This window comes from Lactuca serriola, chromosome 1 (genome assembly GCF_051521515.1).
Source record: "Lactuca serriola cultivar US96UC23 chromosome 1, Lser_US96UC23_V15, whole genome shotgun sequence".
Classification (NCBI taxonomy): Eukaryota; Viridiplantae; Streptophyta; class Magnoliopsida; order Asterales; family Asteraceae; genus Lactuca; species Lactuca serriola.
The window spans coordinates 122,312,673-122,328,486 of record NC_136408.1 but is presented as its reverse complement, the minus strand read 5'-3'; the positions used below and the strand labels follow the sequence as shown (position 1 = coordinate 122,328,486).

At 34.9% G+C, this 15,814-nt stretch overlaps 1 protein-coding gene across 2 annotated transcripts; it reads left to right on the top strand.

Moving 5' to 3' along the window:
* Positions 1 to 3,597: 3,597 nt before the first annotated feature.
* On the top strand, positions 3,598 to 14,627 carry LOC145098178 (putative serine/threonine-protein kinase PBL22). Of its 2 annotated transcripts, none has more exons than XM_079035843.1 (9): positions 3,598 to 3,709; positions 3,831 to 4,011; positions 4,895 to 4,995; positions 11,161 to 11,242; positions 12,180 to 12,283; positions 12,749 to 12,867; positions 12,943 to 13,036; positions 13,124 to 14,170; positions 14,296 to 14,627. In XM_079035843.1, exons 2-9 carry the CDS (start codon positions 3,858 to 3,860, stop codon positions 14,320 to 14,322), a joined length of 1,728 nt encoding a protein of 575 aa, XP_078891969.1. In that variant the 5' UTR covers positions 3,598 to 3,709; positions 3,831 to 3,857; the 3' UTR covers positions 14,323 to 14,627. The 2 variants fall into 2 exon arrangements, with proteins under 2 accessions (XP_078891969.1, XP_078891973.1); XM_079035847.1 differs by having other exon boundaries at positions 3,616 to 3,656; positions 3,771 to 4,011.
* Positions 14,628 to 15,814: the final 1,187 nt, after the last annotated feature.

Below are 15,814 nucleotides of genomic sequence, written 5' to 3'. Positions count from 1 at the left end.
ATTATGTTATTGTATGCATAAATATGGGCCAATCAAAATTTAAAATAAAAATAAATAATTAAATAAATAAATAAGGGTAAAAAGGTAATTTGATAATTACTTTCCATAATAATATCCTATAATTAAGGTAACAATTGACTTAGTTTTCTCCACCCATCGTCTTTTAAAACCGTAACCCTAATCAACCCTTTTTGACAATGACCCCATGGACACTCTCTGTAATGCTTTTACTTGAAGTGCTAGAACAATCGGCAAGGACAAAAACCATAGCAACTGAATCAATGCACACGTCGTCTTCGTTTTCACTCATGCTTTCTTCAATTGTTCTTCTCTGGCTGTGAGATGCGAAGGAAGGAGGTCTGATGGCTTAGATGGAAACTTTTTTTCTCTCGTTTCTTATATCTCTATCGGTCTCCCTTTATGTTCCCATCCTTCTCAGGGCCTGATCCAGCCAGCAAAGCACTTCAAAAAAACCTCACCACCTCCGACGCCGCCCTTATCTAAGCAAAAACCGGCATTTCAATTGAAGAACCACCCTGCAATTTCAATCTAAAAATTAGGGCTTTTTGTTTTCCATTCCTCTATATACCGTTGTTTCCTTCTTCTTTCAATAGTGGTGAAGTGATTGATCCAGATGAATTTACTAATTTTGTTGGTGGTTTCGTTGATGGGTTTTGCTCCTGGAGCTCCGGTGAAGATTTCCCTTTTCTTTTGGTTATGGAACTGAAAATACTGAAACACTTCATCATTGGGAAGAAGCAAGAGCCCTAAACGCTGAAGTGAGAAAATTCGGATGAAATTAGGGGATGTCAGGGAGATTAATTAGCAACTTAGCAAGGTGGGGAAGATGATAGAATGGTGTGCCTTCTTTGTATGTTGAGAACAAAGATGTAGATGATGATGGGAACGGGAGTGAATAGCTTTGATTTCAAATGTTCCAACGGAATTTTATGAACAAAATGGAAGATGAAGTAAGTATTTTATATTTTTATCATTTTTCAATCTGACATTATTAGTTGTATTGAATTTAATTAAATTCTTTCTGATGCATGTCTGTATTTTGTAGTACTATATCGTTGCATATGTGGATGCTCCAGGGTATCAAATCTTGAAAAACCTGAATATCATCAGCACTGTGTTGTATCGCATAATTCTCAAGAAGAAGTATGTGCTTCTATCCTTTATATAAATCCTGCTGATGATTGATGATTACTTCACATATCAGCTTTTATTTAATTGTTTGAACTCAATTGACTTTATCTTTTCATAGGTTAAGTGAGATCCAATGGGCTACTTTCATTTAACTTTGTGCAGGGTGCACAATAGCTCAACTTAATCCCTCGTAAGTTTCATTATCTTCATTATACAAGTTTTTTTTTTCCTTGTATTGTTTCTTAATTGGATGTGAATTTCCATAATCAAATAGATCAACTTTACCAATATTTCGTTTCATATAACAAATCAAATGGCTTATTTTGCTTATGAGTTATGAAAAAGAGTAAAGTTGATTTTTTTTTGTTGAAGTTTGTGTGATTTTGGTCAGTAAAGATGAAATGGGTAAAGATGAAATGGATAGGGGATATTTTGCTGCCTTCGTTATGAGATTTGATTGTAGCTCTTAGGATGCACACCAACTGGTTGATAAAATGCTTGAACCAACGACTATTTTGTGTTGTTTCGAATCCAATTCTGTTGGAATGAAATCATAAATTCTAATTCTATTGGAATGGAATCACGAATCCATTTCTCTTTAATGGGTTTTGCATGACTTTATTTTGATTTGCTTCTTTATGCTTGAATTTTATCTTATATTGTTGGTTTAGAATTATCAAGAGTTGAATACCATTATTTTTGTAGGTACGAAAAGAGAGATATCAAAGCAAAACATGGTACATATGAAACTTACAACATTCTTCTGGAATGGAATCTTTATTTTTGATTATGTGAGAATAGAATCTTGAAGATGAACATTGTATGAGATCAAGATGAACAATGACCACCAATCTTCTAAAAAGAATGGATTATTGTACCAGAATAATATACAATATAATGAAAAAAAATATATGTAACAGTATATTCTGGTAGAATGATCCATTTATTTGTGTTTTTTGTGTTATTATTAATTGTAACATTCGTATAGAATAGTATATAAATTTTTTTTTTCTAAGAATGTAATGAATTTTTTTTTAACTTTATCCAAAATTTTGTTATTCTTTAAGAAGTTCATTAAATCAAAATATATATTATGTCAGAATATGTAATTCTTGTATGGTTCAATCATATTTGTTATTTTTCAATATATTGATAAACATATTCCGTCAAAATTTTTGAATTACGAGAATTATCATCCATACAATCAGATTTTTAAAATTAATAGAATCTATTTTCCTTAAAATATGAAATTTTCCTTTTTGAAATTTATGTTAACTGACTAAAATACTCTTAGAATGAAATTAGTTGGTATTTTTTAATTATATTTAATTTAATAATATATATTATTCACTTTCCAAAATTAAGTAAAAATGACTGGCCCATAATTATGAATACAATAACACAATACTTAGTTAGAATAGAATAACCTAAGCCTATATATATATATATATATATATATATATATATATATATATATATATATATATAGACACACACACACACACACGTTCATTGAGATTCAAGATAATATAAAGATCTTGAGATTTAACATCAGCCACATCATTCACATATGTTGCTCTAACCCTCCGGCTTACCGGCGACACAAGTTAGTTATAATCATAAATGATTATGTAACGTTGCCCAGTCCTTTCACCTCCGTCACCTTCTCCACCACAACAACCGTCACCGCCACCGCCACCACCACTGCCACAATCTCCACCACTTATCGACCCTACCACAGCCACCTTCGTCACTTATACCACTGCCACCTCTTCTGCCACCAACCATTATAATCATATATGATTACTAAATCTGTGAATATATATATATATATATATATATATATATATATATATATATATATATATATAATTATTTTTGATTAGATATAATGATGGGGTATACTCCGCTGCTACCGATACGTTGAAGTGTTAGAGCAGCAAATGAGAGATATGTTGCTGAGGTTGAATTTGAAGATTTTTTTTTGGATATCAAGTGAACCGTCTTTTCTCTCTCTCTCTATAATATATATATATATATATATATATATATATATATATATATATATATATATATATAATTTTTTTAAAAAAAGTTATTGAAATATATAGTATGTATAAGTAACTATCGGTTATAATTTATTGTTTTGTCCTATTGAAGTTATGTGATCCAGCGGTATAAGTTATCAATTATGTATTCTTAGTTCCCAATGAGGACGAAAAGTATAGATTTTATAATTAATGTAATAAATTTATGAACTAACTGTATAATAAAATAAAATGAAAATTTATTTGTAAATTTGTTCACACGGCTTTTGCAATCCACTTAAATCATTATGGACCCAAAGCCTTTGTCGTGGACCCAACCACTTTTTATCGTGGACCAAAAGACTTTTTGTCTACAAAGCTAACACACATATATATGTTTCTGTGCATGTGACTGGCTCTTTCGTAGACAGTATTAGAAAGCTGTTGCGGTGGCTCTGTGGCAGTGATGTCCTTATGGTATTGAGAAGCTATTTTTTTTTTGCAGTGGAAGTTTGATGCTCATTTACTCCGTAAGTTTATAATCCTCATATTCATCGTGGATACAAATTGTTTTTATTTTTTCTGATGTAGGAAAATATGCGCTACTCTGTGTGTGGTATTTGCACTAATTTCAAAAAATTCCTCTATCAGCTGGTAATCTAGAACTTTGAAGAACCAATGGCTTACAAACGCCAAAAACTTATAGCTGGTAATCTAAGTGGGCCGGACATTATGCCATGTGACGTAGTACCTTCATCTGTTGTTGAGATTGCGCCTATTCTTCGTGCTGCAGATGAAATTGAATCAGAAAATCCAAGGGTTGCCTACCTATGTAAGTCCCCAATATAGATTAACAACATAAAGTGCTGCAGAATATATGTATATGTGTATGTATTTATGCATGTAGGTGTATAAATATAGACACAATTTTGTTTGTTCTTTTTTTTTTTTTTTTTTTTTTTTTTTTTTTTTTTTTTTAATTTGAGTCACGTATAGATTCTAGACAAAGACTAGATCAACAGGCAATTAACTAGGAAGAAGGAAAAATATATTATGACTCCAATTCCCAATATGGCCAACTTTGTCAACTCAAACAAAAGGGAGGAACGTATTGTTGTAAATGACATGTTTGTTGGGAGAAATGTTGATTTGAGTTGGTAAATTGTTTGATAACCGATAATAATTGTATTTTTTTATTTTGAAACGGCATACTATCCTATTCCTAATCTAATCCTAAACACCAGTTATATCTCCTAGTGAGACTTAAACCATGACCTCTCAATTGAGAGAGTCACTCCTTAAGACTGTGATAGCATTGAACGGTCTACAAAAAGTGGCCACTCTCCTAAAGACTAAATGAACCTTATTATTAGCCCAAGACATTTCAACAAGAAATCAAATAATTTGTGGGATATCACCCCTCTTCTCCTTGTAAAAATAGATGAAGAAAGATCTTTACCATAAGAAAGTAAGGTTTCAAAAATTTCCTTATCATTATGTCGGCTGATAGTTGTTTTGGCAACGAGTGCAAATCTGCCAAAGGCAGAGCTCCTATTTTATCAAATAAATATTTTAGAACATATAGGAGTGATTATATAGTGGAAAAAGTATATCACTGAAGCATAACTTTCTGTATACTTAAATGTTGTATGGTCTGTGTTTGTTTACTAACATGCAGTGGCATCATGAAACTTTTTTTTTTTATACATAATCAGGTCGGTTCTATGCCTTTGAGAAAGCTCACATACTTGATCCGTCATCAAATGGTGTTGGTGTTTGTCTGTTTAAGACTGCCCTAATTCGTCGCCTAGAAAAGGTATGTGTTCTCTTTGGTTCCACGCTAAAGTATTTTTCTGCCTTAACTATTTCTGAGCAATTTGAAATACACCAACACTTTGATGGTGAGAATTGTTGAGCAAATTTTGGGTAATAGCTTCATGTTAAAATCTTTATCTAGATCAACAAAGGGAATAAGTTTGATAACGAAAAGTTCAATAGATCTTACTTGATTCATAGAATCAAAGAGTTAAGATGTTTGAAGTTCTTTTACAAGAAAATTCCTTGGGCCATTAACCCAAGTACCAAATTGCATTTATATTTCCACTCACAGGTTACATGGACAAAAGTATTCTACACATTTAACTAACACAAGTTCCAAAGACAAGGAAAGTTTAGCAACCGAGGAAATGTAGTGTGGGAGGTCTATTCTGCATGTAAACTAACAAGACATAGAACGACTAGGGTTTCATATTATTATCGAATGAGAATTACAAAATACAATGAAAACAAAGGACATAATATATAGACTAGCTAATTAGGGTTTTTTAGCTAATGGACCAATATAAAACCTAATACAAAATAAAGCCCAAATTTTTATTAAGCTAACATCCCCCTCAAATTCACAATGCAACATCAATAAGCATTGAGAGATTGTCACATAGAAAATGAAATCGAGGAGTAGTCAAAGGCTTCATAAGAATATCAACAATCTGCAAGGTGGAAGGAACATAAGGGAGGGAGATAGTGCCCTTCTGGAGATGATGTCGTGTGAAATGGAAATCAATCTCAATGTTTTTTGTGCGCTCATGAAACAGTGAATTCTTGGCAATCATTATCGCACTCTCGTTGTCACAATGCAAAAGGGTAGGCTGAGAGATGTGAACACCCATATCTGCAAGAAGCCATCTCAACCAAACAATCTCACAAGTGGCGATAGCCATGGATCGATACTCAGATGCTATAGAAGAAAGAGAGACAACATCTTTTTTCGTACTCTTCCATGATATCAATGAATCTCAAAGAAAAACACAATGCCCAATAGTGGACTTACGATCATAAATATCACTATCCCAATTAGCATCACTATAGGCATGCAACTCATGAGAGGATGTACATGGAAACACAAGGGTGCGGAACTGAGTACCATGAAGATATCTCAAATACGAAGAACAATTCCCTAATGAACCGTAGAAGGGGCATTGACAAACTGGGTAACCACATGAACTACATGAGCAATATCTGGTCTAGTGATAGTCAGGTAAACAAAACTCCCTACAATGGTACTATAAAGACTTCAATCTGATAGGGAACACCATTAGTTGGAGAATACTTTGCATTAATCTGTATATGTGTATCAATTGTCCGATTATCTGTGAGTCATGTTCATTCAAACAAATATTAAATATACTACGTTTGAGATAAAATATAACCCTTTGGAGATTGAACAACTTCAATCCCTAAGAAATAACGTAGCACACCCAAGTCTTTCACAGAAAACGGTGAGCCAAATCATGTTTTAAAGACTCTATACCATCATGATCATCACCGGTAATAATCATGTTATCGACATATAAAGAAAGAATAATCTGACATGTTCCCATACATCAGACAAATAGAGACGAGTCATGGTTACATGGTTTAAAACCAAGCGAAGTAATTACCGTAGAAAATTTCTCAAACCAAGCACAAAGGGATTGTTTGAGGCCAGATGGTGCCTTCCTAAGTCAAGAAATTTCACCTGGTTGGTAAGCAATAGTAGGGGGAGGAGAAATGTGTACTTACTCATGAAGATCACCATTCAAGAACGTATTCTTGACTTCCAGCTGATAAATCTTCCATTGACGAATGGAAGAAATTGCAAACAATGTGCAAAAAATCATCGTTTTTGCAACAGGAGCAAAAGTCTCCTCATAATCCATACCATACTTTTATGAGTACCCTTTTGCCACAAGTCTGGCTTTATAATGCTTAACGGATCCATCAGAATTTATTTTGATTTTATATACCTAACGAAAACCAATTGTGTGCTTTTGAAGCGGAAGAGGAACCAGATCCTGCGTATGATTCTGATAATGAGCTATAAGTTCCTCAACCAGAGCCGTCTGCCAAAGAGGATCAGAAATGGCCTATTTATAGGATGTTGGATCAGAGAGACGATGTACATTAGCAATAAATGAGGCCAATAGTGGTGAGTAAGAGGAAAAGACAAATTCAGGAAGCTTTGTGGACTTCTTATTACGATAAGGCCTCAATGGTGGAGGATCTTGACGATATGCAAGCAGAGGATCAGCGATAAATGGTGGATCAGTAGCAGGTGGTTGATTAGCAAAAGGTGGTGTATTAAGAACAGGTGGTAGATCATCAATGTCAATGTTAAACGGATCAATAGTACGAAGCTCCTCTCGGGTTGCATCATATAACTAAACAGGAAAGCTATAGAACAAAATGTGCTCCAAAAAAGTGACATTACGAGAGACATACAACTTTTGATTTGATGGATCATAACACCGATAACCTTTCTGACCAATACAATATCCCATAAATACACAAAGGGCTGATTTTGAGGACAACTTATCTCTTTACATGAGGCTTCAACACAATATAGGTAGACCCAAAAATTTGTAAGGAAAAATAATTTGGAAGCTGCCCAAACAACATTTCATAAGGAGACTTCCCCAAAGTGTGCACAATAGGAATGCGATTAATAACATAAGTTGCGATATGAACAACTTCTCCCCAAAACATATTGGGAACTTGAGCAGAAAGTAGCAAGCATCTTGCAGCTTCTAGGAGATGTCGATGTTTCCTTTCTGCAACACCATTTACTGGGGGTGTTTGTACAGAATGACCGATTCACAATGTCATCAGATGCCAATAACTGTTTAAAATCATTGGAGGTAAATTCCCCTCCTAACTCACATTGAAAACATTTTATGAAAGCAGAGTGTTGAGTCTTGAAAAGAGCTCTGAAGTCACTATATATGGTGAAAAAGTCAGACTTGCGCTTCATAAAGTAAATCCACGTGCAGCAAGTCTAAGCATCCAAGGCTGATGGTGGTGCAGAGTTTGTCTCATTCATAACTAAATATGCAACAACAACATACTATGGTGGCCTAAAAGATGGAAACGAGGGACGTAACTAAGACTGTGCTGGTGATCTCTTTTGCTGTTGCTGCTAATTTCCCTTACTTGTCAGGAAATGACAATTTGCTTTCCAATGGTTCTTCTTCTTACAGAAAGCACACTCATCAAATGCAACTTTGGGGCGATTCTAGTTTGAAGACTAAGGTCGTTGTGAAACCAAAAAGACAACATGAGTGGCTATCTTGGGACCTTTTTCACCAATGGACTTGATACGAGTTTTTTCAACAATCACCTCGTGAACAACCGAATTAACAATGGGAAGAGATGTGCGATGCAAGATTGATCCTTGCAAGCCTTCAAAATCTGATCGTAATGCCATGAAGAACTGAACCAAACGTTGCTCTTCCCTTCTATCAATATAAGGATTAAAATCCTTCAACGCATTAGGTTCGGTAAGAGCCAACTGATCCGACAAATCCGACATAGTTACATAAAATTCCTAAACACTGAGATTATTTTGTTGGAGGGATCAAATATCAAACTCTAACTGATACTACTTTGTAAAGTTATATTGAGTATACAACCTAGCCAAGTGATCCCAAACCTCCATTGTTGTGTCATACTTCGTTAAATAATTACTAATAAACTGGATAACAAAATTATTAATCGAAGTAATGATCTTGGAGTTATCAGTCTCCCATGAATCCAGTAAGGTTGAATCGTTTGCAGCCTTTTCATTTGTTGGTTTCTTCGTGTCACTCGTAACAATCCTCCACATACTCTTGCCTCACAAGAAATTATTCATAACATAACTCCAATAGGCATAGTTGTTGCCATCATGTTGGATACTATTGGACCGAAGAGAATCATCTCTCGGGGCCATATTTCAATATCAGTCAAACGAGAATATCCAAAACAGCAATAAATACAAATAACATCAGCAACAATCAATAACTTGAAATCAACAAAACAAATAGACGAAGCGACCATCGAAATCGACAAAACGAACAAATCAAATTAAACAGAATACATAAACGAGTAAGAAAACCATACACATTTGCCCCTCAAAATCAAAATAAAGATGATCAAACGAACTCTGATACCATGTAAACTAACAAGACATAGAATGGCTAGGGTTCCCTACTATTATCATATAAGAAGTACAAAATACAATGAAAGAAAAAGACATAATATATAGAATAGCTAATTAAAGTTTTCTAGCTAATAGGCTAATATAAAACCTAATACAAAATAAAGCACAAAATCGTATTACGTAAACACTGCAAAACATATTGGGAACTTGAGCAGAAAGTAGCAAGCATCTTGTAGCTTCTAGGAGATGTCGATGTTTCCTTTCTGCAACACCATTTACTGGGGGTGTTTGTACAGAATGACCGATTCACAATGTCATCAGATGCCAATAACTGTTTAAAATCATTAGAGGTAAATTCCCCTCCTAAATCACATTGAAAACATTTTATGACAGCAGAGTTGAAAAGAGCTCTAAAGTCACTATATATGGTGAAAAAGTCAGACTTGCGCTTCATAAAGTAAATCCACGTGCAGCAAGTCTAAGCATCCAAGGCTGATGGTGCTGTAGAGTTTGTCTCATTCATAACTAAATGTGCAACAACAACATACTATGGTGGCCTAAAAGATGGAAACTAGGGACGTGACTAAGACTGTGCTGGTGATCTCTTTTGCTGTTGTTGCTTATTTCCCTTGTCAGGGAAATGACAATTTGCTTTCCAATGGTTCTTCTTCTTATAGAAAGCACACTCATCAAATGCAACTTTGGGGCGATTCTGGTTTGAAGACTAAGGTCGTTGTGAAACCAAAAAGACAACATGAGTGGCTATCTTGGGACCTTTTTCACCAATGGACTTGATACGGGTTTTTTCAACAATCACCTCGTGAACAACCGAATTAACAATGGGAAGAGGTGTGCGATGCAAGATTGATCCATGCAAGCCTTCAAAATCTGACCGTAATGCCATGAAGAACTGAACCAAACGTTGCTCTTCCCTTCTATCAATATAAGGATTAAAATCCTTCAACGCATTAGGTTCGGTAAGAGCCAACTGATCCGACAAATCCGACATAGTTACATAAAATTCCTAAACACTGAGATTGTTCTGTTGGAGGGATCAAATATCAAACTCTAACTGATACTACTTTGCAAAGTTAGATTGAGTATACAACCTAGCCAAGTGATCCCAAACCTCCATTGTTGTGTCATACTTCGTCAACTAATTACTAATAGACTGGATAACAAAATTATTAATCGAAGTAATGATCTTGGAGTTATCAGTCTCCCATGAATCCAGTAGGGCTGAATCGTTTGCAGCCTTTTCATTTGTTGGTTTCTTCGTGTCACCCGTAACAATCCTCCACATAGTCTTGCCTCACAAGAAATTCTTCATAACATAACTCCAATAGGCATAGTTGTTGTCATCATGTTGGATACTATTGGACCGAAGAGAATCATCTCTCGGGCCCATATTTCAATATCAGTCAAACGAGAATATCCAAAACAGCAGTAAATACAAATAACATCAGCAACAATCAATAACTTGAAATCAACAAAACAAACAAACGAAGTGACCCTCGAAATCAACAAAACGAACAAATCAAATTAAACCGAATACATAAACGAGTAAGAAAACCATACACATTTTCCCCTCAAAATAAAAACAAAGATGATCAAACGAACTCTGATACCATGTAAACTAACAAGACATAGAATGGCTAGGGTTCCCTACTATTATCATATAAGAAGTACAAAATACAATGAAAGAAAAAGACATAATATATAGACTAGCTAATTAAAGTTTTCTAGCTAATAGGCTAATATAAAACCTAATACAAAATAAAGCACAAAATCTTATTACGTAAACACTGCAAAACAAGATTTCTAGTACTTCCGTTTAGCTCCTTCTACCAGGATAAATATAAACTTATGACATGAAATTTTGTTCCATAAGCATCAACAGAAAAATGTTTCTGAGGTGGAACATGTATAGTGTGGGTAGTCTATTGCACATAGTCCTCAACCCTTTTCAACCAACTGAACTTTCAGTCATGCCTAAAATGTGTTGAAACTTTTTTTTTCTTGTAGCTTCCATGGGCGGCTGGACCAGGGTTTTTGTCTTTATATGCTGATAAAGTTGAATCGAGCAACCCAAGGGCTGCCTACCTTTGTAAGTCCCTATTTCTGTTTGTAGCTGTTTGTTTTGTGTTTGGTTGTACGTAGGATGAATGGGTTTGACAACCTTTTGTTATTGCTTTGGTATAAGCTATTTTGACAACCTTTTGTTATTGCTTTGGTATAAGCTATTTTGACCGTGTTTCCATGTTATCATTTGAGAAAAATTCATTTTATCCGTGGTGGTGTAAGGTGTAGAAATATCATCATGTCACTATTGTGGTTAGTATGAAAATTAGGAATGGTGGAATACAAAAACCTTAAGTTGGGCATCGTTGTTGGTATGTCTTATCATGCTTGAAGCCTTTATTGTATCATGTATTGTTGATTATCCTTACCGAGTTATGTCATAAAGGTCTACATCATGTCTTAGCTTCAAATAAAACCAATACTTTTGAATTGATGATCACACACAGAGAGAAACTAATTTGAATAGCATTTTCCATGAGTTACCTTGTTGCAAAATTTTATAGAAACCATACTTTCTAGAGTGAAACGCTATGAGAGTTATTCTTTATGAGGGCATAAGTAATAATTTAATGTAAAAAAATGTACTCTATATGTGTGTATAGAATCTGTACATATATTTTTTAATTTGCGTCAAATAAAAGTTATACAGAGGAATATTCAACAGGGGAGGCTTACTCAGTTTGTAATTAGGAAAATGGAAAACATTTTCTGGCTCCAATTCCAAATCAAGCATCATCAAGTTTCTGAAGCCCAAATCAAAAGGAGGAATGAATTCATGTAAATGAAAATTTGAAATTATCAATCAGGAGCATGATGAGGTGTTTTGATAAATTGTATGACAATCAGTGTTAATTTTATATAGGCTGTATCGGGCGCTTCCATGCATTGGAGTGTGTATTAAATGTTAGTGCCTACTTTCTTAAGGAATAACTTAACTTAATTTAGGTAAACTATTTCATCAGGTCGAGTATATGCCCTTCAGAAAGCTCACAGAAGAGATCCACTATCAAGTGGTGGTGGTAGTGTTCATCAATTCAAAACTGCCCTGATTCGTGGGCTCAAAAAGGTGCATCCTTTATTCCCTTTCCATATTTTGTGCTCTGATTATTCGCTACACACTTTTTCTTGTTCTTGAGCTGAGCATTTATGTGCAATTTTGTGTTCACTGTTCTTTTTGGCATGTTTATTTAAAACAAAGAAGGAAAGAAGTTTGTTAGGGGAATAAAGTCTCATTCTGGACTACAATTTCATATCACAAAAGTGTTTCTTCCATTAATTGGAATTTTCGAAAAACGGTGTTGATGGATGTCAACATGGCCTTGCTTTCCTATGAAGTATTATATACTATAGATCTTTCTAAAATTTTTAATTGGTGCGTTCCAAGAATGTTGAAAATTATGTCAGTCTTGTTCATCAATTGTTTTTCAATATTAGTTTTCCTTATGAAATTGAGCAAGTGCATAAATGGCGGCTGCATCATTTTTTACTTTAATTCCTAATATTATGAACTCCATCTTTGTATTCTATTCAGCAAGACGTAGAAGCAACAGGAAGACAAAGAAACAGAGATGCTAATGGAATGCAGGCCTTTTATTGGCATTATTATGAAAACTACATTCAAAGATTGCAAAATGCTGACAATGTTGATCGGTAATCATCTTCTTGGTTGTCTTATTTTCATTTTGCCTTGTATTCCTGATTGCAGATATTTACTTCTAATGTCAGTACCCGTCTCACAAAAGCTTATCAAACTGAGGCTGTTCTGTTTGAGGTTTTGAGGGCTGTCTGTCTGGAACAATCTGTCGACGTGGAAGTTGAGGTAAATGCTGGATATCTCTCTTCCTTCTATAGATTCATTTGATGATTGCTTATATCTGGTGAATTGCTACTGTGTATATGTGTATAGATATTGAAAACACACACACAGCTTGCAGACATGTATACTCGCAGTATACTTTCGCTCGACCCTGAAAGTTCAGATCAAGACCTAGTAAAACGTTTAAATGTTAGCTCAAGAATTCGTGTCATGTCACGAATGAATCAGCCAAACAAACCCAAAATCCCCCTGGAGGCCGTAAAGAGTTGTACCCAAAACTTCAATGACAGAAATGTCATCGGGAGAGGTGGATACGGAAAGGTCTACAAGGGAACCCTCTCCTGGGCTGATCATGTAAATCAGATAGTTGCTGTAAAACGTTTAGATGTTTACGGGTTACAAGGTAATAAGGAGTTCCACACCGAGCTCACGATGCTTTCACAGTATCAACACGATAACATTGTAAGACTTATAGGGTTTTGTGATGATAACAAGGAGATGATTCTTGTATATGAATATGCAAGGCATGGAAGCCTCGACACATATTTATGTGACACTTTAATGGCGGTTAGACTGTCATGGCTACAACTCCTGAAAATATGCATTGATGTTGCTTCTGCATTGGACTATCTTCACAATCACATAGCAGAAAAACACCGAATAATACATCGTGATATCAAAAGCGCCAACATTTTGTTGGTAGAGAATTGGAATGCAAAACTTGCTGATTTTGGGTTGTCTAGGATAGGTCTAGCAAATCAACAAAACACATTTGTGATCTCTAACCCTGCTGGCACACATGGCTATTGTGATCCACAATACGAAAAAACAGGTTTCTTAACGAAAGAGTCAGATGTCTTTTCCTTTGGTGTAGTTTTGTTTGAGGTTTTGTGTGGAAGACTGGCGTGTGTTTCTAGTTACCATGACGAGCGCCGATTCCTCCATCATTTGGCCAGAACCTGCTACAAAAATGGACAGCTAGAAAATATTATTGATAAGAGAATAAGCAAAGATATTAAACCACAAGCTTTGTTCAAGTATTCAGCCATTGCATATCAATGCTTGCAAGAAACTCGGGAAGACCGACCTACAATTTCTGAGGTTGTGTTACAGCTAAAGGAGGCCATGAAAATTCAAGTAAGTTTGAAAACCATTTTTATCAATTCCATCGATATAGATATGTTTTTAAGATACGGAGAAAAGATTATCTACATAAAATTACACTTGTTAATGACGGCTCATTTGTTTCAATTTATTGTTAGCTGCAAGATGAGATCTCTCCAAGATGAACCGGAAGATGAGATCCTCCCAGATGAATTAGAAGATTAGATCCTCCAAGGAACTAAACAAGGAATACTTGGAAGATTAAAATCCAAAGTAAAACTTAGGTTTTTTGGTTGCATAAAGAAACAATGAGACCACCATTCTCTATGATGAGTTGGACATCGGAGTACAAAGTAAAAAGAATTGATAAGATTAACAATTCCTTGTTTACATATTTAACACAAAATTTATTAATTTTTTATTAGTTTGTATTATACACTACAAGAAATCTCAGCTATAGTGGCGACAAATTGTCGTTTTCACCGCTAAAGCCTTTTAAGCCCAATCCATGTTATCGTTCAAGGAAGAACCTTATCCGTTGTTTAGATTTCTCAATCCAACGGCTGACATCTCGTCTCGTACACCATCATTTGTGGTGATATCAATAGTTGTGACCTTGTTGCTGCTAATACCCGAAAAATAAAAGACCACAAAAACTTTCTTCCATAATCAACTTCAAGCACTGCTAAAACCTAAGACCATTAGATCATATTCTCCCCTCTTTTACTGTATAAACAACTCCAGTCTCTCTATGATCCATCTCGGATGATCTAATCACCGACAATGACCACCGACGCCACAAGTCACCACACCAACCTGCCGCCGACCACTAGAACTTGTTTAACAACCACCGCCATGACTCACATGCATTATGGCACCATTATGAACTACATGCTATCTTTGGTGACGAACGCAGCCACCTTGGATTTCAATCAACATCACCGTGAACCACCTCCGGCCACAACCTACCACCTGCAACCTCTACAACCTCTCTCTTAGGTTCTTAGCTCTTCTTAATAGCTATTGAGTTGTCTTAATAAGCTTAATTGGAATGTGCCTATTCGGGAGATGTTTTTCATGTTCATATCCTATGAAAAGTCTTAATATTCTTGGAAAATGCTTAACAAAGAGTGACAATTGATTTGATGTGCTGCTTACAAAGTGTTAAATGACTTGTTAAGGATTGAATTGATAAGCACTTAACTATTAAGGACTTAATTATATTGTAAGATGCTTCAAAAGTTCTTAAAATGTTTGGGAAATGCTTAATGAAAGAGTTGTTATTGATTTGATGTGTTAACTAAACCGTCATGGAAACAATCATTGAAATTAGTTTATGACCTATAGTGACGAGAAATATGAAAACCGACACCATCCTATTTGTTGGATTAGGTGTCTAAACCCATAACTATTTTGGTATGTACTTGACCCGATTATGAGCATGGTCCTTTTGGGTTGCCTTCACCATAGCAACTTGTAGGATGAATTATGAAGAAAGAAGATTAATTATGATTTATTAATATATTATGAGAATAATATATTAAGAGAAATCATATTATTTAATTAGTATTGATTAGAAATTAATTTGGAATTAATCTGTTGGTTAAAAGAGATTAATAAATAAAGGGGACTGATATTGCAAATCACTGATAGTTGCAATTGGGCCGATGGACTCCA

Excerpts from the sequence above, each read along its gene's own strand:
- LOC145098178 (XM_079035843.1), top strand. The coding sequence starts at position 3,858 with ATGGCTTACAAACGCCAAAAACTTATAGCTGGTAATCTAAGTGGGCCG. Across the intron at positions 4,996-11,160 it reads TAATTCGTCGCCTAGAAAAG|CTTCCATGGGCGGCTGGACC; the intron begins GTATGTGTTCTC and ends TTTTTCTTGTAG. Across the intron at positions 14,171-14,295 it reads AGGAGGCCATGAAAATTCAA|CTGCAAGATGAGATCTCTCC; the intron begins GTAAGTTTGAAA and ends ATTTATTGTTAG.